The sequence below is a fragment of the Rhinolophus hipposideros genome (genome assembly GCF_964194185.1).
Source record: "Rhinolophus hipposideros genome assembly, chromosome: 15".
Taxonomy (NCBI): Eukaryota; Metazoa; Chordata; class Mammalia; order Chiroptera; family Rhinolophidae; genus Rhinolophus; species Rhinolophus hipposideros.
Genome location: NC_138061.1, coordinates 31,634,528 through 31,661,251, shown reverse-complemented (window position 1 = coordinate 31,661,251; position 26,724 = coordinate 31,634,528). Strand labels below are relative to the sequence as shown.

Below are 26,724 nucleotides of genomic sequence, written 5' to 3'. Positions count from 1 at the left end.
TTTGCTAACAATTGAATGGAGATACAATTCATCGACCATAGAATTCACCCATTTAAAGGGTACAATTCAATGGTTTTTAATATATTCACAGAATTGTGCAACCATCACCAAAATCAATTTCAGAACATTTTCATCATCCCAGAATGAAACCCCATGCCCATTAGCAGTCAATCCCCATTTCTCCTTAAACCCTAGCTCTAGGCAAATAGCAATCTACTTTCTGTTTCTATAGATTGCCTATTCTAGACATTTTACATGAATGAAATCATACTGGCTTTTTTTACTTAACATAACGTTTTCAAGTCTCACCTACTAGTATTGTAGCATGCATCAATACTTAATTTATTTTCGTGGCTGAGTAATATTCCACTGCATAGATATACCAATTTGCTTACCCATTCTTCAGTCAATGGACATTTGGGTTGCTTTCACTTTGGGGCTATTATGAATAATAGTCGTATGAACATTTGTGTACAAGTTTTTGTGTGGCTGTATGTTTTCATTTATCCTGGGTATATATTAACTTTTAAAGTATGAAAATGCAAAGGGACATGAGGGATACTTTGGGGGCAATGGATAGATTATATCATGATTGTGGTAGTGGTTACGTATCTCTTTATGTTGATCAAAACTCACTGAATTGTACACTTACATTGATGGAATTAATTCTATTTAGGTTATATCTCAGTAAAGATGACCCCTTTCCCCTCAAAAAAAATAAAGGATGGGATTGTAGGGGGATTGATTTGGAGGCGTATTAATATATATAAAATGTTTTAACATGACATAATGCTTTTCTGTATACCAATATTTTCATATATATTGTCTCACTAAAACAAATAAAAACTATGATCATTTCAATAAGCCAGTGAGATAAGCAAGAAGGTATTATTGTGTCCATTTTAGATATGAGCAAAATAGACCTACAGAAGTTGGTTAAGCGGTTTGTCCACTGTAATACAACTGCTAAGTAGCAGAGACAGAATTTCTTCCACCTTTTACCTCTGCAGTTTTCAAATGCTTAATCACAATTGCTTACAAAAACTGAAGGAGAAAGAAGCTACACTTGCACAGATTTCATATTTGGACACAAGAATAAAGAAGTTGCACCATATGCTGTCTCTTCCATGACCTAGAATAAAAGTGAAAAAGTGATAACTTAAAATCACAGTAACTAGAACAAAAACTCTGAAAAGCAAGAAAATGTTAAAATACTCCACCTTTGATCACAATGCTCTTTTAAGTTGCTCTAACACTTGAGCTTTGCCTTTTTTCTTCTGTGGGTCCTGCATTTATGTGTGCTCAGATCCTTTGCCTGCTGTCCCTCTGCCACGTTCAGTAAGGCCATCTGTCCCCTGCCTTTCTCAGGTTTCAGTCAGTTGTCTTCCAGCTGGCTTTGTCCAAGGGAGGCACTGGTAAGAGAATGGCAGGGTCCACTTTTCCTTCGCTCATTGCCTTGGGTGACATCTCCAAAACTGCCGCTCCTCTTCTGGGTTCTCCAACACCTACGGGATATGTCTGCCTTGATTCTGTCTTCTGCTGGGTGACCTTCATTCCTGCGCTCCAATGACACCACCTATTCCCTGTGTTTCGCCAGTCTAAAGGTGGTGGTGGGTTTGTGCATTTCTTCACGGTCCTCTGATTAGCTTCTCTGCCTCTTTCTTCTGAACACTGAGGGTGATTTCTCTTCTCTTGGTTGGATTTTGAATAATAGACAGTCTGTGGTATTGACTCAGGATTTGATCTAGGACCATCCCTGAAAACGGTTTTAAAGCTTTAACCACTTCACATCTTTTTCTGGCTCACTCCTCAGGCACGTTTAGAGATGACATCCATCATTCCATTATGGGTGGGTCAGAGATGCCGTTGTATCTGTATCAGAAAAGCAACTCTTAGAAAATTAATAATGTATTTATCAAATTGGCTGGTCTGCCATCATCCAACAGCTGAAACAATGTCTATAACAGGTCTGGAATCTCTGAATAAACCTTCAGTTGCCTATTTGTCATATAACATTTAGCATGTTAAATTAATATAGTAGAGATTTTATTAGTCAGTATAATTAACACGAGTTTCTGTAATACATCATTCCAAAATCTGAGTGGCTTACTAAACGTTTATTTGTAGCTCACAAAGAGTTCAAAGGGGTCAGCTGGGGCTTTCTGCTCATGCAGTCATTTAGGAGCCTAGTATTGCCCTAGATGTTGACATCCAGCTAGCAGATGAGGGATGAAAGCGAGCATAGAGGATTGTGGGAGATGTTTTAGGGACGAGGCCTGGAAGCAACATACATCAACTTGGTCCACGTATCATTGGTCAGAACTTAATCGTGTGCCCCCACCTAATTGCAGGAGAGGCTGAAAAATTAAGTTTAACTTAATGCCTAGGAGGAAAAAAGAAATGAGCTTAGACAACACATGGTTGGTCTCTGCCGTTATTTGCCCTTCTGGTCAATAAATTTCTGTCTCACTCTTCTTCCCGTATATAAAATAAACTCCTCCAACTCCCATCCTGCAGAAAATTATCCAAAGCCACTGTATCCAGCTAAAAGCCCTGGGTGATTGCTCACTTATCTCCATCTGGTTCACATGTGGTTCTTTTTGGTTGAGTAATTTAAAAACTAAAAAGAAGAGCCCTCTGCCCCCTGCTCCTTTCTCATCCCCAAATATACAACGGCGAGCAGAGACAACTTCAGTGTCTCATTTGGAAAGAGAAGAAATGAAAGATACAAAGCCAACATCACTTTAAAGCAGTACGGCAGGCATTGTAACATTTTGCTGACCAGGAAACTGGGAAATGTCTTTGATTGGACTCTATTTCTCCTCTACGATAGGAATTATTGTGTTCATATTTCTCTTTGACCCCTGGTTCCTCACTTTGGGAATTCTCTTCATTGTTTGTTATCCTCTATGTCAATATCTGAAGTGGGTGATTAGGAGTAAGTTATCTCTGGGGCTATGCAGATTTTGGAGTCTGCTTCCTTTTCATGGAAAGCTGGGAGTCCAAGGTTAGTTGTTGTTTTAGGCCTTTGTCCCAGACTTTTGTTTTCTTTAGAAATACTATTTCCTCAGAAACTTAACAGGCTTCTCTTTGATTTCCTTCTACACAGTTCCTGTCCACAAACTACATCCCAAATACTTTCCTAGACATAGTTTTCAATCTTCTTTATGTCTTTGTTTTCCTTATCCTTATGTGTTTTTCAACTTAATGGCTGCCATCTTGATGCTGTCAGGTTTGAGTGGGAAGTCCACAACTGTAATGTCATCTTTGCCATAAGGTGGTGACTTAGAAGGCCTTTGTTGCTAACAGTTTTCTTAATCTTATTTCCTACTATTTGGGGTCTAGAAGACTTCAAGACTTCAAATTTATAGTTTTCCTATTTTCTTTTATTTCTTCCTTCAAACTGCCCAAACTTGCCAACCGATAGTGGCTAATATGTACTAACCGTTTGGTTCTTTCCAACTGTTTCTCTTGGAGCTGACAGGTCAGTAAGCATATGGCCTACCTCCTAAGTTATTACAAGCGAGAATTTTTGCCAAATGTTTTGCCATTGCACAGCATGGATTGCTACCTTTTCTGCCTCTGGAATCAGTTTCCTTTCTTCCCACAACTGACATGCTAAGCCAGTGCCACTTACTTTATATTTTTGTTTTAGGAGCATTCTGCTTTAACGTCTCATTTGGGGTTTTCATCATAGTATTATTGCTAGTTGCATAAAATGAACTTCCAAATCTCAAAGGCTTAACACAAAAAACACAGTAACACAATAAAATTCATTTCTTACCCTACAATCCAATGTAGGAGGACACGGTTGAGAGGAAACTGCTTCATGCAGTCAAGCTAACAGAGGCACCGCCATCTTCAATGCATGAGTCCCAGGTTTTCTCTGATCATGGATCTCCAGCTAGCAGCTGGGAGAGGACAGAGAGCATGGATGATCAAATAGGATGTTTAAGAAGCCAGGTCTGTGAGTGGCATATATATAGCTTCAATATTTTTAGAAAAAGCGTTCAGGAATCAGCTCTGATTGGTCCTGTTGGCTCATTGCCTTCCATTAAATGATCCATGTAACTAGGGGAATTCAGACTTTTCTTACCAGGACTGTGTTTGTCATATGCTTAATCCTAGAACTAGAGGCCAGGATCAACTCCATCTGAAGTTACACTGAGAGATACACGAAGTGGTTTCCCCCAAAGAAACCACCAGAATAGAGGAAAAGAGATACTGGAAAATCAAACCAACAAATGTTTATTATGTAAGCTAAAAACCTGACTGACTTCTCTAGGGGAAACTCGCAAACACAGCCTCATGGCACAGTAATTATCAAATAAAGCAGGAGGGAGTAAAAATGCAAGTAGCAGGTGGGAAATAGGGAAGGGAAATAACAGTAATTCAACTAAGGGAAACATGGGGTTCCCAGAAAACCTTACTACACTATTTACACTTTTTCCCTGTTATTAAATTGCCCCTCCCCCTCCAATCTGCCAAAGACAGGGGAATCTTGGGCTTTATTTTTAGCATGAATCAGATGTCACAAGGGCCATGTCAGTTAAATAAATGAGTTGAGTAGGAAGCAGGATGAATCCAGGAAGTGCATGCTCTTTGCAAAGTGAACAGTAGCTATTCAACTCCAACTAACTATTGTCAAGTGGGAATGCAGGCCTGGTATTGCCAGATCTGGTTTTTCAAGAGAAGTCAGAAATACAGATTTTTACATGAAATCTTACGATGTTTACATGTACATGTGGTAGTCAGTCTCTGAGACTGCCTCCAGTGATCGTCTCCCCACGGTATTCAAATCCTTGTGTAGTCACCTAACAAGGTATATCACTATATCAGGGTTGGTCTGAGTGATTAATAAAACATGGCAAAACTGATGATACACGACCTACTTCCAAGGGTAGGTCATAAAAGATAAGAAAGACTGCCTTGCTTTCTCTAGGATTAGGTACTTAGGGAAACCAGCCACTCTGAAATGAGGTTACTCAGGCAGCCTGTGAAGAATTCCACGTGGGGAGTAACTGGGGTCTCCCAGCGAAAGCCCTTACCACCTTGCCCGCCCTGTGAGTGAGCCAGTCCCCAGTCAAGCCTTCAGATGATGCAGCCCCAGCCACCATCACGTCTGAAAACTCATTGTTGACCCTGAGCCTCAGCAAAGACACTGAGATAATAGATGTTTACTATTGTTTTAAGCCACTAAGTTTAAAGATACATTGTCGCACAGCAACAGGAAACTACTAATAGTCATAGCAAATTTGAAATTTTTTAAAAAAATGTAAAAGCCGTGCGAGTAAAAAAAAAAAGTTTCCTTGGGCTGAATTCAGAGTGCCAGTTGATAATATCCATAGACAGGAAAGCAAGAAACCGAAAGTGCCTGTTTTCTGATTCTTGTTTGCTTTGAATTGAATTTTTCAACCGCAATGAATCCCATAGGAAAACTGATTTAAAAAACTGAATTATTTTTCAGATGCAGTTAGATTTGTGTTCCAATATGATCACACCACTTACTGGTTATAACACCTTGGAAAAAAATTTACTTAAACTCTTTTTGCTACAATGTCCTCATTTGTAAAAGGGGAATAACAATAGAAGCACCTCTGAGGAAAAATTGTGAAGAACTTCGAAATGACAATAAAACAAGATTAGTATGCGTTCTAGCTAGTTTTCCCATTCAGATTATCTCTGCATTTTACTGTCTTTGAGCTATTTTACAGATTTATAAGTTGTAGGAAACAGGGTAATGCATAAACCTATAAATTGTGCCTAGTGGTGTGTGATTGATTATTGTCCTGTGACTATAGACCATTTTGCCCCTATAAAGTTCATTTTAGCATTCCTGATGAGTCAATGTATTTGTATGCTCTTTGGATTCTCGTTTGAACTGGTTGTAACAGCTTCCTTATTTCATCATTAACTGATATGGTAAATAAAATCAGAGACACACGTTCATTTCATATTTGTATGTGAATCATGATTCTACTTAAAAATTATCCTTGAACAGACTTCAGAGTGCTGTTATGATGATTAAATTAATTAGTGCAGGTAAAGCCCTTAGCATAGTGCCAGGGATACAGTGCTCAGTACTATTAGTTCATTTTACAAGGATAAAGAAAGGGTGGTGAAGAAGCAATGATGCGAGGTCACCAATTTAGGTCAGAAAAAGGTCTACACATTCCTGTTTTCTGAAAAAGAGTATTCAGAGACAACAATTTTGTAAATTGTTGTCAAACAGCAGTCAAAATTTTACAACAATTTTGTAAATTGTTGTCAAACAGCAGTCAAAATTCTAACATAGTAATTACATAACTACAAGATCTCAGACAAGTCTTGTAACCCCTCCCATCCCAATGAGAACGTAATACTTCTTTCAACAGTTCTGGTGAAGGCTTACAAAAGCAACATACATGCAGAGAGGGTACTGTGAATGAGCTAGAAAGGTTATTGGTCTACAAAAAAGATTTAGAACGCACATGTCTGAGTGTTCTTTAAAATTCTGTGCCGTCTGGCAAGTAACTGAAATGCCTTAAGTGGGCCAGGTATATGTAACAGCCAGTTATCCATTTGTTTTTGTTTTAGATAGAGATCAAATATTTGATAGAGATAATTTTTTTTATTATAAGATCAATAGAACAAACCTGATGATCACTGGAAAGAGATACTGTGGTCTGGCATCAGAAGCAGAATGGAATGGAATGTTACACTGGATGGGTAGCTCCAGTTAATTGCTGCCACCCAGGAATTCATACCTAGAGTTTTATAAGACCAGCGAGAAATCTCAATTATTACATGAAATTTATTAGTCCAAGCAATTTCTTAAACATCCATGCCAGCCAATCTGAACACAGCTACCATTCTTGTGTGACCTTTGCTTTAGGTCATGATGTTTTGGATGTGCTCTTTGGGTGGCAACGATTTGTTGGTGATACTCACCAGGTGTTGCTTATCACTGTTTGAAGCCTTTTGTTACTGGTGTGAGTAGAAGATGAAGTGCCAGAGAACTGCCTGGCCCTTTTTGCCAATCAAGCTGGAGTTGTTAGTTGTCAACTAATATTTGTGGCTCTGCTGATAAAGACATTGAACACTTTGTTTCACCCTTCACACTTAGCTTTGTCCATCACAATGTGTAAATGTGAGGAGAGAGCGTTCTAAATATGTTAATCCTTTTAGGAAGCTTTGTAGTACAGTAGAAAGTAGATGACTTTGGAGTCATACAAACATAGATTTGAATCCCAGCTGTACTGCTTAAGAGCTAACCAACCATGAATATTCTGTTTATGTCTCCAAGCCTCAGTTTCCTCACGTATAAAAAGAGATTAACACCTGCACATTGAACCAGGATCCTTTCATCTTCCTGCTCTACCATCTTTCGTGTGTAGTTTTTATTATAGTTCTTCGGTTACAAGGTGGCTGCTGCATCTGTAAGCATGGCTTTTGAGTTCCAGGCTGGAAGAAGGGAGGAGAGTGAAGGTTAAAAAGCACATGTCAGGTGAGTATGTCTCTTTTATGAAAATTCAGTAGCTTTCCTAGGTGTCATACTTAGCAGACTTTTGCTTATTCGCTTTACAGCAACCCTTGGTTGCAGGGAAACTTGGAAAATAAAGATGTTTTTTAGCTGGGCACATTTCCGTTTACATATACAGTAGAATTCTACTACTGCAGATGGAAGATCTGCTACTAGGTAAAAACAACAACAACAACAACAAAAACCCCCAAAAAACCCCAGCAGTATCTGCCAAAGTGGTCAATACTTCTAGATATTATGTTTATATTAATTTTATGTCAGCTAGTCTCTCTCTTTTGTTATCATACCCAAAATGCTAGTCATATGGGGTGTGTGTGTGTGTGTGTGTGTGTGTGTCCATGTGTCCATTCTGGTTTCTTGACCATATAGCTGGTACATCAGAAGTACATTCCCTTTTACCACGTAAGGACACAGAGAGGAGACGGCCATCTATCAATCAGGAAACAAGTTCTTACCAGATGCCGAATCTGCTGCACTTTGATCTTGGACTCTTCAGCCTCCAGAACTAGGAGAAGTAAATTTTTGTTGTTTAAGCCAAAATGAAAAAAAGTACATTCTTCTCAAGTAGATTTCACAAAGGCTTAATTTGTTTTAAAGAAGAAATTTTTTATATAAGTAACTATGTCAAGAAAGTACCTTTGGGTTTTCTTTCTGCTAAAGGTTGCTACAATAACAAGAACTATTTTCATTCCAATAATAGCTAAAATTTAGTGAGCAGTTATTGTGCAAAGTGCTTTATGTTTATTAAATTCATCATAAAATCTCTGTAAGGCACACTCCATAATCACTACTTTACTAATATGAGAACAGATGCTCAACGTAGTTAATTTACATAAGATCACACAGCTAATACATAATGGAGCCAATAGTTGAATTTGGATCTCTCTGATTGCAAAACTCCTGCTCTTAGTCACCAGATTATAATCAGACTACAAGACGTTTCTCACTTACTTCTGGAGAGTCAGTCCAAACTTAATTCTAAAGATCAAATCTTGACCTCACCATTTGGTCAATGCCACAGTGATGATTGTTGTAGGTACGAATTATCATAGGACGGTAAAATTATTGGGATAAAGTGTGATGAGAAATAGGGTATACACACATTTTCAAAGTATCTGCACAAAAGATACTTATTAATTATAAAGGCATAAGAGTAACTTTACAGTGAAGAAAGCAGGCACACCCCACTGTAACCAAGTAATCAAAGATAACATCATTAGTAAGGAGATATATCAACATCACATGACTCCTGAAAGGATACACGGAGAAGGGCACCGCATCACTTCTGTGTATTTTTGCTAAAAATGCATAACCAGAATTTAATCACAAGAACATCAGACACACCTAACTTGAAGGACCTTCTACAAAATAACTGCCCAGTATTCCCAAAGTGTCAATGTCATAAAGGACAAAGAAACATTGAAGAACTATCTCTGATTAAAGCAGACTGAAAAAACATGAGGACTAAATGTAATGTATGATCCTGGATTAGATCCAGGACAATAAAAAAAAAATAGTGTGACAATTAGTGAAATTTGAGTAAAACTTGTATATTAGTTAATAGGATATCATTAACGTTAATTTCCTGATTTTCATAGTTGAATTATCATTACGTACATTGTGAACATTTGGGAAGCTGGATGAACGATATATAAGAACTAATTTTTGAGTTTTATGGTGAGTTTTTTTTTTCATCTTTTTTGCAAGTCTAAAATTATTTTAAAATGAAAAGTTTAAAAATACCCTTGTCTTCCCTCTTTACTTATTAAAATGGTTTACTTATCAAAATTATGTCAGAACAAAGAGTAAATGGACGATAAGTATGTGTCCATCAGCTTTCTCATCCGCTCTGTATTTTGTGTTCTGTCTCTAATAGGCTGCCACGTTCCTTTGTCCAGATGGTGCCACGCTCAAAGTTTCCAGATCTCAGAGAGAGCTATTTATACCCTAGATAGCGTACACTTGTATAGTCATTATGACAATTTTCTGGCAAATGAAAGAACAATGTTTTGTGCTAACAAAAATCAATGTATTATGACAGTTTACCATCATATGGAAGTAAAGTGTCTTGGGAAGGGTGTATTTTTTTCCTTCTAATTTGCATAAAAGCACAGAGTCGGCTAGCAATGCCCTATGCACCATCACATCCAAAGCCACAAAAAGGTACAACATATCCTCCTGTAGACTGGATCTAGTCACAGGCCATCTCCTGGCAGGAGGGATAATCCTTTTCTTAATCCAACCTTCAGCAAGAGAATGGAAACTTCCTGTAAGATTTTAAAATGTCCTGAGGCAGATGTCCCCAGGTTGGTTGTGAGAAGACTATAATGACTAGCCAATGTGTAAAGAGGAAATGCAGCAGGAGCTGGTGTTAGACCTCAGAGTTGTAAGAAAAATAGGTGATTCTCAAATTACCCCCCAAAGGTTCCTGAACAGTAGAGGAGAATTCTATCAGATAGGATGCTTTGGGCTGCAAATAATGGAGAACCCAGCTCAAAGTAGTTTAAACAATGAATATGTTTATTAACAGGCAGTCCAGAGCTCAGATGTGCCCCAGGGCAAGTACCATAAGGCTTCCACTTCATTTCTTTGGCATTCTCTTGCTTCAGTCTTCCTTTGTGTATCTGTCTTGTCTCCAGACCAGGACACTCATGGTTACTAAGTGGCTTACCGGAGGAAATGGAGACACATGCATGTTTGTTCATGTTCTATAGGAGAAAAAGAAAACTTTCTACCCAACTATACTACAGAAATCTTTCCCTTCAGTCTGATTGGGCCAACTTAGGTATATGCCCACTCCTCTGCCAATAATACTCCTAAGGGAAAGCTGTACCCTTAATGACTGAAGTCTGAGATCCTACACCATCCAGCAGCAAGGTAGTGGGATCAGTTTCAGTGGCTTAAAGTAAGCAAGATACACTCACAAAGCTGGGGATGAGGTTAAAATCCTTTGAGTCATGAGACTTCTGAAGGAAGAGTAAACATCTGAACAAAATCAGGGCTTTGTGAGGGAAAGGAATGGGGATAGTGGAAGCTGGGGAAGTGAATTCCTGCCCGTTGTGAATCTAAGTTGCTGGTATAAAGCGATCCTTTACAAGCAGGATATTGGCCATTTCTTCTTTTTTAAAAAATGGGTTATACCGCTATGGAAAATAGTATGGAGGTTTCTCAAAAAATTAAAAATAGACTTCTAGTGTGAAAGGATCAGAGAACAGTCTCTCTTTAGTTCTTTGGAAGAAGGTGGATAAAAAGAAACTTCTTTAAAAATGGCAATGGTATCAGAATTCCTCAAGCAGGCCTGGTTTATTGACAATGAAGAGCAGGAATACATTAACACTGTGAAAGGATCCAAAGGTGGTCCCGGGTCAGCAGTGAGCCCCTATCCTGGCTTCAATCCATTCTCGGATGTTGCTGCCTTGCATAAGGCAATAATGGTTAAAGGTGTGGATGAAGCAACCATCATTGACATTCTCATCAAGAGAAACAATGCACAGCGTCAACAGATCAAAGCAGCATATCTCCAGGAAAAAGGAAAGCCCCTGGATGAAACTCTGAGGAAAGCCCTCACAGGTCACCTTGAGGAAGTTGCTTTGGCTCTATTAAAAACTCCAGCCCAATTTGATGCTGATGAACTCTGTGCTGCCATGAAGGTCCTTGGAACTGATGAAGACACTCTGAATGAAATTTTGGCATCAAGAACTAACAGAGAAATCAGAGAAATTAACAGAGTCTATAGAGAAGAATTGAAGAGAGACCTGGCTAAAGACATCACCTCACACACATCTGGAGATTACCAGAAGGCTTTGCTTTCTCTTACTAAGGGTGACCGATCTGAGGATTTTAGCCAAAGTGAAGATTTGGCTGACTCAGACGCCAGGGCATTATATGAAGCAGGGGAAAGGAGAAAAGGGACAGATGTGAATGTGTTCAATACCATTCTTACCACCAGAAGCTATTCCCATCTTCGCAGAGTGTTTCAGAAATATGCCAAGTACAGTAAGCATGACATGAACAAAGTTCTGGACCTGGAGATGAAAGGTGACATCGAGAAATGCTTCACAATTGTGAAGTGTGCCACAAACAAGCCAATGTTCTTTGCTGAGAAGCTTCATCAGGCCATGAAGGGTGCTGGAACTCGTCATAAGACATTGATCAGAATTATGGTTTCTCGTTCTGAAGTCGACATGAATGATATCAAAGCATGCTATCAGAAGTTGTATGGTATCTCTCTCTGCCAAGCTATCCTGGATGAAACCAAAGGAGATTATGAGAAAATCCTGGTGGCACTCTGTGGAGGACAATAAACATTCCTTTGATGATCTCAAGCTTTTTTTGATCAGAAGATTTTTTAATCATATCTTTTCATTCCATATTATAGACTTAAATAGGAAAGTTTCCTCAGTAGTATTAGTCCAGCTAACTGCCTTCTGAAACTGTAGCCTATAAATCATTTTTTGTATCACAACTCTGTATAATAGAAATAAGTTTTTGAAAAATATATTTACCCCGACTATAAAACCCCATAAATAGGTTCTAGTAACATTACCTGAGAAAGATGTCTATGTAACAGAAAATAAAATGATTTTACAGGACAAAAAAAAACAATAAAAAAAATAAATAAAAATAGAACCACCATATGACCCAGCAACCCACTACTGGTTATATATCCAAAGGAATTGAAAACAGGATCTCAAAGAGATATATGCACCCATGTTCATAGCAGCATTATTCACAATAACCGATAGGTAGAAGTAATCCAAATGTCCACCAACAGATGAATGGATAAAACATGGTATATATGTATATAATATATATACCATATTATATATGCTGAATATATATATATATATACTGAATATATATATATATGAATATATGTATATATATATTTAGCCTTAAAAAGGAAGGAAATCTTGTCACAAGCTACAACATGGATAAACCTTGAGGACATTATGCTAAATGAAATAAGTCAGTCACAAGGAGATAAATATTATATGTTTCTATTTATATGAGGTGTCTAAAGTAGTCAAATTCACCAAAAAAGAAAGTAGAATGGTGGTTACCAGAGGCTGGGAGGGGAGAAAAGAAGAGTTGTTTAATGGGTACGGAGTTTCAGATTAGTAATATCAAAGAGTTCTGGAGATCTGTTTCAGAACAATGTAAATATACTTAACACTACTGAATTGTACCTTAGAAATAATTAAGATGGTAAATTTTATGTTAAGTGTTTTTTAAATCACAATACATTTTAATCAATTTTTAAACATAAAATGTTTCCAATAAAAGAGAAATAGATTCAGAAAAGGAATAAAGCTCACTTTAAATAATGTAAAAAGAAAAATAAGATAAACTGTGCCAACATGTTGAATAATAAAGGGATCTTTTCTTGTTTTATTATATAAAATACAAGCAAAGGACACACATTCTTAAAATGTAGGATGGGAATGATACACAGTCCTAGAAATTCTTCAATAAAAGGTTTGGTTTCATTTGTTTTCTTATATATCCATACAGACACTGCTTTCTTATGTGTAGATCCAGAAGATGTAAAAGTAAGTATTATAAAAGTCCATCACATCATTCTACTAATGCAGGCTGCATCTATAATTCATAAATATGTCAACAAAATCATTTTCTTTTCAACCCCATTTTATTTAATTTGTAAAATCCTTTTCTGGCTTTATCTTAAAAATTCATATACATTTCTAGCTCTGTTTCATAATATATCTGAGTTGGGTTTATTTTAGAGTGAATCACCTCTTTCAATTTTGTGGAAAATTGATTACTCTAAGAATATATTTATCCTGTGGCACCTAGAAACCTCTGGCACTTGGCCATGTACACCAATGTCAGTTTGAGAGGCAAGGTATGGCATCCAGAGGAATGGATTTTCTGGAAGACAATCCCTCTGTCTAATAATAGGGAACTAGTTAAGGGAATTGCAATGCTGTTGCATGACAGGCTATTAGCTAGCCATTAAAAGGCTTAGGAAGAGCCTGTTTTTTAAATGCGGGAAAAGCTTACTTTTAATAAGTAAAAAATAAAAAGAGAATGTAATGTTGACCCTGACTATAAAAGAAACTGGCAACACTAACCATAATGGAAATTTGAAACATGTACACAGAAATACCCCAAAAGAAATAGATGAAAATGTTAACAGTAGTATTCTTTTGGGAAAATGTTAACAGTAGTATTCTTCAGGAGACTTTTTCTGTGTATTTTCAATTTTCTTGGATATTTTTTCATTATTTATATGATATCTGAAATATTTAGTAAGGGAAAAGTGAACTGGGGTAAACACACAGACTGTGGGTCCAAGGTTCTCACTTATGAAAACCTGAAAGTTACAACCCCTATTTAGGCTGCTCAGAGGACTCATACCACCTCCAACATCCCTGCTGTTTTATTTTTAATGTGTTTTTGACAGTTGAGGTCACTATAAAAATACCACTGTAAACACAAAAATAAAGGTAGATCCAAAATTAAAAGATGGATTAGTTTTCTGAGTGATTTAACTCCTTAGCTATTTAGAAGTTTATTTCTGAATAATAAAAAAATCCTGTAAACAAATACAAAGATAGACCCCAAATTAGGAGATGGGTCAGTTTTCTCAGTGATTTACCTCCTTAGCTATTTAAATTTTTATTCTGAGTAATAACAAAAAATTCCTACTAGTATTGCAAGTAAGCTAATTTAGAACACAATGAAATTCTTGGTTGTTTGAAATAGGATTAAAATAAAAGTCTTCCACCTGGAAATATGGAATTGCTGTTCAAAGGGATATAATTCAAAAATCTCCTGAAAGCACATCTATGTGTGAAAACTCATTTCATTTTACCCTTCCCTTACATAATGCATGTATTACAAATTGAGAAGGTGCCAGGGTTTGTTCCATTTAAATGCTCTTTAGTAGTATTATCATTCTGTTTCTGGCAAACACAATTTTACACAAGCATAAACCATGTGGATATTCTGAGATTAGAATAATTTAGATTCTGTCCTTTGGACACAATGTGTTTATCTAGTGTAAGATGATGGAATGTCCCTTTGTAGGTAAGACAGTTATGGGTTTGGATTGCAAACTGTGTTAAGATTCAAGTCCCTGGACCTTGTCCACTTGCGAGAAAATCAAATAACAAACATTTCTTTCACATTTGAAATGTTCACCTGAGCCTCTATTTCAGCCTGTTCACCTGAGCCTTTATTTCTTCATACCTGAAGATCAAAACACCTGCCTCATAGGGTCCTTCTGAGGATTAAGCAAGGTTCACCTGTGAGGTCTGGGGGAGTGCTTAGCCATATTTACTTGGTGTTCGGTTGCTGTTGATTCTTTTACTTTTTTTTCTGATCATTTCTTTTTCTTCAAGATGGGACTGCTAGAATGAATGGCAGAAGCTGGTATCAACACCTATGGAAGGCCTTGGGCTAGGGAAGTTCAAGGGGCAATGTTTCTCATAGCAACAATAATAGCAACCATAATGTCTACTACCATTAAGACCCTATTATAAACCAGACACTCCTGGACAATAAACTATGTCAGTGGTGTGGTTTTTATTTTTTTTGAACTTCAGTTGTTTGTTTATTTTTAAATTTTTATTGGGGAGTATTGGGGAACAGTGTGTTTTTCCAGGGCCCATCAGCTCCAAATCGTTGTCCTTCAATCTAGTTATGGAGGGTGCTGCTCACTGGCCCGTGTGGGAATCCAACCTGCAACTCTGTTGTTCAGAGCTTGTTTTTTAACCAACTGAGCCACTCGGCTGCCCCATGTCAGTGGTTTTTAAACTGTTCTGCGGAGTTCTAAGATTCCATAGAGGGCCTCAGGAGCTGCAGTGGAGAGCAAAAGGGAGACCAAGGAGTTCTCCTTCAAGACTGTCTCCTCTGCTTCATCTAGAACAGTTTTGCTTTTACCTGTTTAACATTTGATCCTCTACTCAAGATTTTGTTGGAACCTAGTATGTCTGTTAAGATATGTTTGAAAACTTCTACAGAGATATTGAATCAAGATGGCAACATAAACAAACACATGTTCATCTAGCTTTCGTCTCCTGATTTAAATTCTAAAACTAACCCAAAGGATATACATAAGTAAATAAATAGATATTTTAAGATCATGCCGATTTACAAGATGAATTACTCTAAGTGGACCAAAAATCCTCGGGGAACTGCTGGAAGACAGAACGTAGAATTGGGGAAACACTGAAGGAGGGAACAACCACTGTCCCCACATAATGAAGAGGGCACCTGTAAATTGTGAAACATGCTTAGGTGTTGCTCCAACATTCAGTATGAGTTTTGAACCACTATGGTGGTAGGAAGAAGCAGGCCGCTTCGCTCCTCCTTTCCTCCTTCCACCTGTGCTATGCAACCAACAGCAAAGGCAATTTCAGTAAATGGGACTACTTGGCCATTACAAACAGGGTAGTACTCGAGAGGCGTACCCCACAAGAAAGCGGAGCTCCCATGCCCAGAAGACGAGCTATTGATCCACTCAGTTTGGTGGTATGTCCTACCTCTCCCTTACAACCACAGGAAACAGAAAACAATAAACAGATAAGCACTCACAGACCTACAGGCAGGCTAACAGTAATTGAAAATGCAAACATAAGGATAGAACCAAGAATCAGCAAACATTTGAAGAAAATCAAACAGGAGTTTCCCATGAGAGAATGGAAGGAATGGAGAAAAGGAAATATTTGAAGAAACAGCAGAACAAAATATCTCATTGCCAATGAAAGACATAAAACTTCCAATGAAAGAGCCCATGAGTGCTGCATAGAATGAATAGAAAAACGCATTTTAAAAAACCCCAGATCATACCTACACACTGGATGATAACATTTCAGAAAATTAAGGATATATGACACTTTCCATTATCCATAGATAAAGAAATTAAGAGCGAACATAAAGCATATTATTTGGGAGAGGAGGGAGAACATTATAATTAGACCTTTGTAAAAATTACAGAAAAAGTTTGATATACATGGAAGTAGGGTCCAAAAATTCAGTCACATGAGGCCAAGTGACACAAGGTTTAGTGTCAGCTGCTGGCTGGTTGTTCACTCTGGCTTCAATGTCAGTGGTGCAGACTTTTAATCATGTGCCTGGCTGAGATTCCCAGGGCAGCACAATGACTCCAGGCACCTGCTGGTTAGTTCACACCTGTTTCAATGACTGCCTGTGAGACTGGAGTGGATAAGACTGCAGATACACGACCCACCCTCCACATCCTTTCCTGCCAAGATGGAGTTGCTGCTATTTCTCTCCCTGCTGAGACTCTCTCCCTTCCATATTATGCTTCTCTCACACAACTTGAGCTCACTCCAAACCAAGAGCAGTACTCAGTGGAGAATGGGAACCAATCGCCAGTCAGTTTATACATGAGTTCACATGACATGAGGGTATACTATATCTTATAAGAGTAGCTAGCAGAGAGCTGGGGCTTGAGCTAATGTGAAATAAGAGGGGCAGCAGTGAGGACAATAAAGAAAGGCTGGTCTGGCAGAGGGGCTGCAAGATAATATTTGCCTAGAGTCTGGGAATAGTAAGCCCCAAAGGTAAAGAGGATAATGTGAAAACAGTATAGAAAATTGGATTTTGTTAGATCAAAAAAGATTGTTGAGAAAAAAATGCACACAATATAGTGTCAACTAAAAATAAGATGGCCCCCAAAACCCTGTAAATATAGTTTGATCCTTGAGTGTGTACTTAAATCTGTTATATACCTGCTGCTGTGAGATGCTGAAAGCAGGGTAGAGAAAAAGAATGAATGGACATGGTTTCTACCTTCATAGGGCTCAGAATTTAGCACAATAGATAACTTTGAAAGTAAACAAATATTAAGAGTGATTATCACTGATTGTAAGATTACAGGTGAGTTTTTCTTTTTCATAAATCATATTTTCCATGTTTTCTACAATAACTACATATGCCTTTTATAAGAGAAAAGCAATAAATCTTAATTATTTTTACATTTTTTGTCTTAAAAAATATTTTTTCTAAATCTTATATTTTTAAATGAATAAATGCTACAAAGAAACCAAAGCACAGGAGGCCAGGTGATAATCAAATCACATTTCTAAAGCTAACAATAGCTTTATTTATAAAGCAGAATACCAATTTTATTTATTCAGCTCTGTTCAAGGCCTTTTGATAAGCAGTTGAGGTTATACACAAAGGCTCAATAATAAATTCTTTCCTCACAAGCAAGATTAAATTATTGTTTATGTGGTACTTATGTTAGAGGGAGCTGAGGGAATGGTCAGCAGACAGATAAGAAATTAATTATATTATTTGATGAATAAGGGCTAACTGAAGGTGTATGTATTTTATAAACACACAATGTAGCTTGTTGTAGCGTAACATTTTTCTATCCTCCAATTTGAAAAACGCTTCCATCTCTTGGATGAAGATTTAGGAGATACTCTAGCACATATTATAAGCAGCACATTGCCAAAGCATCTTTTAGTGTGATAAAATTTAAAAAATGTTTATTACTACCTATGCTAAGTTGACTTATTAACTTCAAAAAGACCTTGTCTTAATTTTACTCTTAAGAGTAGGGGAATGGAATAATAAAAATTACATTTAATGGGCTTTTCCTTTGTGCCAGGCATTTTACACATAATCTCATTGGAGCTTCACAACAAAACTGTAAGGTAAATATTACAGGTCCACAACCTCTTATCCAAAACCCTAGGGACCAGATGTATTTTGGAAACGAGACTTTTTCTGGAATTTAAAAAGAAATTGGAATTCTTTGGAATATGGTATATATACTATAGACTCTGAAACACTCCAAATGGGCAGGAAACACAAGATTTCTGCAGAGAAATATTTGAAAACTCACACAAAGTGGAAAAAAGACCATAAATAATACTACAACTTATATACATAAACAAATTAGCAAGTTTATTGGTAAATGAAATAGCAGGATAAATATAGACCATACTTAAGCTTGCAATTTCTTTTGTCACTTCTAATAAAGCTTATTTTTAAGAAAAATTTTGAGTAAACTTTCAAATTTATACTGATGAAAACTAACCCGTAAGACATGCAATAAATATTTGTTCTTTCTGGCTGCTTGAGAATCTTGGAGAAGATTACCACTGTCTCTGAAACCACGTTGGAGCTGGATATTTAATGATGAGCCAGAAACGGGATTCTCAAGTGATGAATAGGCATTATCACAGAGGGCCTTTTTAAAGCGTTTCCTCTCTGTCACTGATCTCAACACATGTTTCTGTCTAAGCAGTTTCTCTTTAATTGAATGAATTGATGTGATCTCTTGCTCTCTGATAAATGCATATTGTTCAAGGCTAGCAATTAATCAGTTACACATTTTCACCATCTGGCCTGTAGAGATTTTTTTTCACGCATTCTCTTCATGTCATTACCACTTACTGCCACTATCTTCATACTGATCTGTCCTGAACACCAATGTTATCTTGCATGTGCCTGTGGCACTAGCCCACTCAGGAACAATCAACCTTTGCTTGGTGTCCTTGAAATCTGTTGGTGCCCTTTCATCAGCCATTGTTAAGGTTTCTCTAGGAACGTGGCACCAGTACAGAACTGTTTCATCAGCCTTGTAAATGTGTTCAGGGCTACAGTTTTTATCATATTCTTAGCAAATTCATCAATATAATTTTCAACGGTTTCATGATCAGCAGAAGCTTTTTCACCATAGATTTTAAGATCCTTGATCCCATAACACTTCTTAAATTTCTGCAGCCAGGCTTCTGAATATTCATACTCACCTTCAATGTACCGTTCTTCATGGTATATTCTAGCTTGTTTCATGACCAAGAAACCAGTCAGTGGGGTATCTTTACTTCTTTGTTGTTGAATCCATTCAATCAATACACGGCCACGGTCTTCATTTTTGGCCTCATGCAATGTTTTGCTATTTTTCATTAGTTCTTGGTTGTCACTGTCACAGCAAAATTTCAACAACTTATCGTTCTGTTTTTTTCAAGTCATATGTGATAGTGGTTCCCACACCAAATTCTTCAGTCAGACACCTCAAAGACACACCACCATCAAGCTTCAGCAGAACTCTGCTTTCTGAGCTATTGATAAAGACAGACGCTTCCTTTTCTTCTTCTCACTGTTACCTATAGGCTTGTCTTCGACTGTTTTGGGCATTTGCACAGTGCAATTAATCCCCAAGTCACAAAATGTCAGCAAACAGCAAAAAGAGTGTGACTGAGGGATATGAGTGCTGAGACATAAACGAGGTTTCACTTTTGTCCACAGCGGATATTGCTGCCAAATAGTCCTAACGCTAAACTTACAAAAACACTTTCAGGTTTCAGAGAGTTGTTTTTTTGTTTTGTTTTGTTTTGTTTTTTTGTCTTATTTTGGAATTATGCAATAGAGATTGTGGACCTATGTGAAAAATATCACTTTAATGATGAAAATATTGAGACTCAATTAGCAGCTTGCCCAGCTATTACTTGTCTTCTCTGCTCTATTCAGTCTCCTAAAATTTACTTTATGGGACAAAGAAATTTGGAGGGTGGTGTTATTGCCTGCCAAGAAAATTTGAGTTGGAATATTTTTAGCAAAGGAACCTGATACTCTGAGCTGTTAGATCGATACAGTCAGTAGCTGAGCCCCCTGCTGCATAACATGAAGATGCCCTGGCAAGAAGAGGTTGGGGACGCTAAATTTATAGTCATTGAAAATGGATGTTTCTTTTGTTTTTTCAGTTACAGTTGACATTCAACATTCAGAATTATTTTACATTCATTTCACGTATGCAATATAGTGGTTATATAATTTACATAATTTATATAATTTACAAAGTGATTCCCCCAATTAGTTAGTACCCACCTGGCACTATACGTAGTTATTACAATGTTATTGACTATATTCCCTATGCTGTACTTTACACACCCTTGATTATTTCATGACTATCAATTTCTTAATCCCCTCACCTTTTTCACCCATCCCTCCTACCCTTCTCCCATCCAGCAACCACCAGTTTGTTCTCTGTCATAAATGTTTCTTTTTGTACCAAATTATCTGTTTGGTACTCATCTGCCTAGTTACATATTGCTCCACAATGAGTAATCAGAAAAAAATGAAAGAAAACAGCTCCTTTCAAATATGTCCCGAACATTCCCACGAATTTCCCCTAAATATCCATTTATCGGAAAGGTTTTCTGTTTGTTTTTTAAGTGTTCTACAAATTTTACATCCCAACTGTGACTCACAATTATTGTTGATCAAGTTCAGTATTAAAATATATTTTAGGCATCCTACTAAAATATTTCCACTTAGAAAGAATTCATTAGAATTTTGAATGACTTTCAAGCTTCTGTGGTTTGGGGCCCTATATCATGTGCTATATTCTGAGTTCTTTTTGGAGAGCCAGCTTTTCTTTCTCACTCTCATCATCCGCATATTTGTTTAGCTCTTCATCAAACATCTAATAATATGAACTATTATAAAAGACTTAAGACTGTTGACTCAGTCCCAAGTTTTTCTCTTTTTTCCTGTCAGGTCCAAGAGTAGTCCTTTGGGCTGAGGGGCTTACAAAAATGAGTAAAGCACAGTTCCTGTAATTCCAAAAGGGTTTAAAACCTAGCAAATAAATACAGGAAATATATAAAATCCAATGAAGATTTTCTCCTTTAGGAGAGGAAGAGATTATATTTATTAGGTGGGGCTAGATCATTCTTATTATTTATCAGCACTGGACTCTCCTGTTAGATTGTAATAGTAATGACCATTTACTGGATGTCTTCTGTACCTAAGAGAAGCTGGCACTTAGGCATCAGACTCAGAAAGGTCCATTGACCTTGCTCCGTGTCACAAACTTTCTAAGTGACAGGCCTGGGATTCACACATCTATTTGACTATACAGCCCTGCTTATTTGCCTCCCCCTTTCTTCAACATACTCTTTCCTTTGCCTTGAGCAAACATTCTGTATTCCCACCTCTCTGTTCATTATATCATCATAGTCCATTCTACTTTTTTTTTTTTGGAGGGAGAATTTTTATAAGAGTTTATTTGAGCCAAACTGCTGACATGCTGGGTAGCAAGACCTCAAATACTCCCTCTTCTACTTTATAAAAGAAAGGCAATCCCTTACTCATCTGGAATCTTCTTATGGTTTGTTGTTCCAAGGAGTGAAAATCTCCTGATTGACCAACAAAGGGACAATTCAAATGATTGGTTTTGGGGAAGCTTCCTTGAATAATTAATCAAAGTACAAAAAAAATCTGCCTAATGCTTGTCTTTCTTATTCATATTTTTATTAAGGGCAAAGTGTTGATTTGGAACCAGGATAGTTTGACCAGTGTTGGGATTTTCTGAATTAAATTAGAATCAGCAGCGGGGTGACTCTACCTCTACCCCTTTTGGACTACTATCAAAGAATGCAACGCTCTTGAGAGAGTTCTATGAAAGCAAAACAGAGATAGCTAAAAAAAAAACCACTTTTTTATGGAAAGCAATTCTTTTCAGCTATTTAAAAAATACGCATCGTAGCACCTGTCATTAGTTGGAAAGAAAAGCATTCTAAATAGCCTAAATAACAGTGGTAGCAATGCTGATTATTTTTTAGGCTAAGTGGAATAATTTTTAGGAATACCAACTTTGGTTAACAACTGCAGATGAAATTTTTATAAAATTTCTCTCAGATTAATTGTACATTATCCAATAAAGTAGTTAAAATCTATTTTATCAAATCAGATCATGCAATATTTATTCTGATTACAGTCGATTCCCATTTTATCTTCTGAATTATTTAACTTTTACTAACGCCCAATAATAACACATGAATTTGCTAGACCAATTAGTTATTAGCTATGTGAGAGAGACTGGCTATATGCTTAGCAACAGGGTTTCCTCTTCCTCAGTGTGCAGGAAAACCACATTTCCCATTCTTCCTTGCAGTTAGGTTAGGGCATCATGCCTCGGTTCCTACCAAAGGAACATGAGTAGAAGTAATGTACACCACGTCCAGGCCTAGTATTAAACCCCTCTGCACCATTATTCAAGCTTTCTCCTTTCCTTCTGCTAGGTCCATGGAGGTCAATACTGCAGATTACAAGATGAAAAGAACCAAGCCATTGTTCTGAAAGCAGTTGCCAGGACAGTCCCTCTACTTGTACTGTGGCTATAAAATGCATGAGAAAAAAAACAGCGTGGAGTTGTTTTTTACAGTAGATAGCTTTACTTACCCTGATTAATATAAACAGTATTCCTTTATCTTTTATTAAACATGTAAGAAAAGTTTGGTTATGATGTCTAATGCAGTTAGTGACTTAAAATCTCTGATTTTTAAGTATGCTTTTAATTGTATTCAAAAATTTAATGTCAGTGTTCAAATCATACACATGTACATTTCCTAAAGAATATCATACCTATTGTCATAGGTCTCGCTTCATATTTAACTTCTACTTTTAATTGGATAGTATACTGCATTACAACAAATTAAGTAACGAAAAATGTATTGCTTTGTTTTAATCAACTAATGTAAAATTAATTATATTAGAGCTATATCATTTTAACCTTGACTCCTTTTAGAAATATTTTGTATAACACAGATTCTAACTTTTTTCTCAGTGTTTTTATACTATTCCTTAAAACAAACATTAACAAATTTATTTGAACTGAAAAAAAAATCAGAGTTTTTCCAACAGAGAATATGTCTTATCTGACTGATTATTTGACAATGAAGACTGGCTTTGTCAATTAGGTTACATAGCAACATTTTTCTATACATTCAATAAACAGGAACTTTAAGATTTTGACAAATATTTTCAAAACAGGGCCAGCCCGGTGGCTCAGGCGGTTAGAGCTCCATGCTCTTAACTCCGAAGGCTGCCGGTTCGATTCCCACATGGGCCAGTGGGCTCTCAAAAAAAAATATATATATATTTTTAAAACATGTGATAAAAGTTTTATAAAATATAGTGTATTAGCACAGATATTGAAATTAATATTTTCAATTTTATTGAGCATTTTGGTTTAAATAAAGTGCTGCTGAGTGAAAGAGTAAAAGGTATAATTGTCACTTTATAATAATTAAGAAAGACTTTTTTGGTGTCGTTGCAGAGATTGAGACTCTAATGTCTGTGTAATAAAACCCTTTATAAGTTAGATGTTTTCTACTTCATAGCTTTCAACAAAATTAAAAAGAGAATGTAATGGAATTGTGGTAAATCTTTAAAAATAATTTTGAATAATATATAACTTATTTTTGGCATCTAATTCAAAAGAAGTTCAAAGAATTGGGTGACACTGTTATAATTAAATTGTTTCTATTCCTATATTTTTCTGTGTATAACATAACTTAACATTTACATCTATAAAAATCAAAACCACCAATAGAGTGGAAGTGGTATTCTGTGCTATTTTAGACATAATTTTTTTCCACAAGTACGTGAACTAATGAAAAAATAAATCCCCGTTAATCACAATAAGAGGTACACTTCTGAAAATGTAGATATTTGTTAATTTAAAAATATTTAATGTATTGGCTTAACTACTTGGGTAATAATTGTCATGATAACTACAGAAGTGTTTTTTAAAAGCCTTTTGAGCACAAACACTTCTACATTAGAGTAAAAAACTTATGTTAGGGTAAAATTTTGGGGGAAATGGGATGAAAAGGAATTCAGGAAGGAAAAAGAAGCAATGCTAATTTTCTGATTGCTAAAGAAGAGTTTATTTATGTATTTTTAAAACCTGTGCTAGTCTCTAAATTGCTAATATGAGATCATACTATACTATTTATAACTTGATATTTTTTTATGTGTATCTATTTTTTAGAAATTGGTTATGTTCTGTGTATTTATATTCTGGCTTTGCCACTCACTAATGATGAGTGGTTGAGCGGGTCACTTACTATTTTTCAAGGCCCTGTTTTTTTCCCCCATATAAAATGAGTAGGTTGAACCAGATCATTTGCAGGCCCTTTTATGTCCCTAACATTCTATTACCTCTATAAGTAAAGACTCAGAAATATTCGTTTAGATGAATAAAAACAAATAAGTATCTAAAAAATGCATTTATTTTCCTTTTCTTTCTTCATTTTCCTGCTTCCTTCTTCCCTTCCTCCTCTCATCCTTTCTTCCTCCCAATATCACTAAGGTCTTGCTGGCATACAGCAAAGATTGTATTTTTTGAGGGATTTACTGAAATTGCTCTCATCATTTATCAATTAATTACTGTAATTCAATCATTTCCCTTAACGAAAAAAAATTAGTTTCATGACATCATTCTTTTCCCTAGTAATTGAAATCTGAAAAGCATGCAATAAAGACAACATTTTCTAAAATAAAAAGATCATACTGGCATGATCCTACTTCTTCCTTCCAAAGAAGCTAGAATCTTGAAACAGCTCATCAGAAACAAAACTCTTTGGAAAAGACAAAATCACCAGAAAGTCTATAACTGGTGCTGAAGAACATGTATGTGAGGTTTACTGGCACCACCTTCTGCTATTTTCAAAACAATGCAAGATACAATCTGCAAATAGTGCCATTTTGGATTTAAGCAGTTCCATTTTGGTAATGGAATGTTGTGGTTTTTCATATTTGCTATGTTATGAGCAGGGAGCAAAGGTCTTGAAATATTAGTGCTGTGGGTGGCCGGTTGGTTCAGTTTGTTACAGCCTGGTGCTGATATGAAAATAGAATTGAACCTGCAAGTAAAAAAAGAGGGCCCACTTGAGATGTTTTCTCTAAGGAGGTAATATTTTAGATGAGATCTAAAGGAGGAAGTGAAGGGAGCCATAGAATGAAGGGGGAAGAGTGAACTCAGGTGGAGGGAATAAATTATGCAAAGGTTCATACACTGGAAAGAACCTGGTATATTTGTGGTACACAGAACCTGTCAACTTACTGCATAAAGTTAAGGGGTGATGTTGGCCGGTGCCTGATCCTGCAGGGCCTGGTTGGCTGCTACAAAGAATTAGAAATTTTCTTCCCCCTCTACTTTTTATGTTAGAAAATCTCAAAGTTATTTTAACAAGTTGAAAGAGTGGCACAATGTACACTGGTACACCTTTTATCTAGACCCACCAATTATTAACTTTTTGCCACATTTGCTTTCTTTGTTCTATTCTCTGTTCTTATTTTTTTATTCTCTCTCATATTCTCTGTAGTTTTTATTTTTATGTTTTGCCAAAATCTTTTGAAGGTAAGTTGCAGGTATTGTGACACTTTGCTGCTAAATAATGAAGCAAGTATCTTTCAAAAACAAAGACATTCCACATAGTCACAAATCATCACATGCAAAAAATTTAATACTGATTCAGTAACCTCTAATATGTAGTTCGTATTTAAATTCCTCCAACTGTCCACAAAATGTCCTTTGTACTTACTTTTTTGAAATCTATGAGCCAATCAAGATTCATGAATTTCATTTAGCAATGTTTCTTTGTCTCCTGACTAAAGCAATTCTCCACCTGTGTTTGTTTTCCTTTTCCCCTAACCGTGACATTTTTGTCTTATAAAATGTTATACATTCTTTTTTTTTTCATACTTATTACCACTAGCAATTTATATTTGTCTGGTGCTGTCTTTGTTGTTCCCTCACCTCCTAAAATGTAAGTTCTCTGAGTCTGAGAACTCTGTAGGGGAGAAAATGAGGAGGGATGGCGGGGAGTGAGTTTGGAGGAATGGGTGAAGGCCAGATTCCGTACACGACTTAGCTAAGTGACTGACTTGGATCCTTATTCTAGGAACAAGGAGAAACCACTGGACTAAGCCTAAACATAGTACAATCCAGTTTGCCTCTGTTTTAAAAAGTTTCATCTCCTGGAGCAAAGAATGGAGGCAACTGAGGAAGATGCCGTTAAGCCAGTTATGAGGCTGCTGCAGCCATCCCAGCAAGACATGATGATAATTTGGACTTAAGAGATGGCAGAGCAGATGCAGAAAACTAGATGGATTTCGGAGGTATTTTTTCCTGCATTTTCATTTTGGGACCAGTCACTGAGTGTTCCCTTAGGAAAACAGAGCTAACTTGATTGGGAGATGCTTAAGATTTAGCCCCCATTTGAAATACTTCCATCTATGCTCTTGAAATGAGCATAAGATGAAAATGTTAAGTTACATCAAGCTGGTTTCCTGCCCTGGTCACAGCCTTTACTGGTAGCAATAGCTAACTTTTGATGTGGCAGGTAGTATTCTAAGCACTTTATACTCATTTAATCCTAACAGTAATCCTATGAGATATTTTG

General features: G+C 36.6%; 2 protein-coding genes across 2 annotated transcripts in view; both read left to right on the top strand.

Annotated features, from left to right (window-relative positions):
• The first annotated feature begins 8,052 nt into the window (after positions 1-8,052).
• LOC308508229 (annexin A1-like) lies at positions 8,053-12,109 on the top strand. Its single transcript, XM_081074582.1, has one exon. It carries the CDS (start codon positions 10,789-10,791, stop codon positions 11,824-11,826), a length of 1,038 nt encoding a protein of 345 aa, XP_080930708.1. The 5' UTR covers positions 8,053-10,788; the 3' UTR covers positions 11,827-12,109.
• A 14,114-nt stretch (positions 12,110-26,223) lies between these two features.
• Positions 26,224-26,724, top strand: part of KIF20B (kinesin family member 20B) — a 71,455-nt gene continuing 70,954 nt past the window's right edge. The window contains exon 1 of the mRNA XM_081074579.1: positions 26,224-26,440. The gene's annotated coding sequence lies outside the window, so the exon portion shown is untranslated. The remainder of the gene's footprint in view (positions 26,441-26,724) is intronic.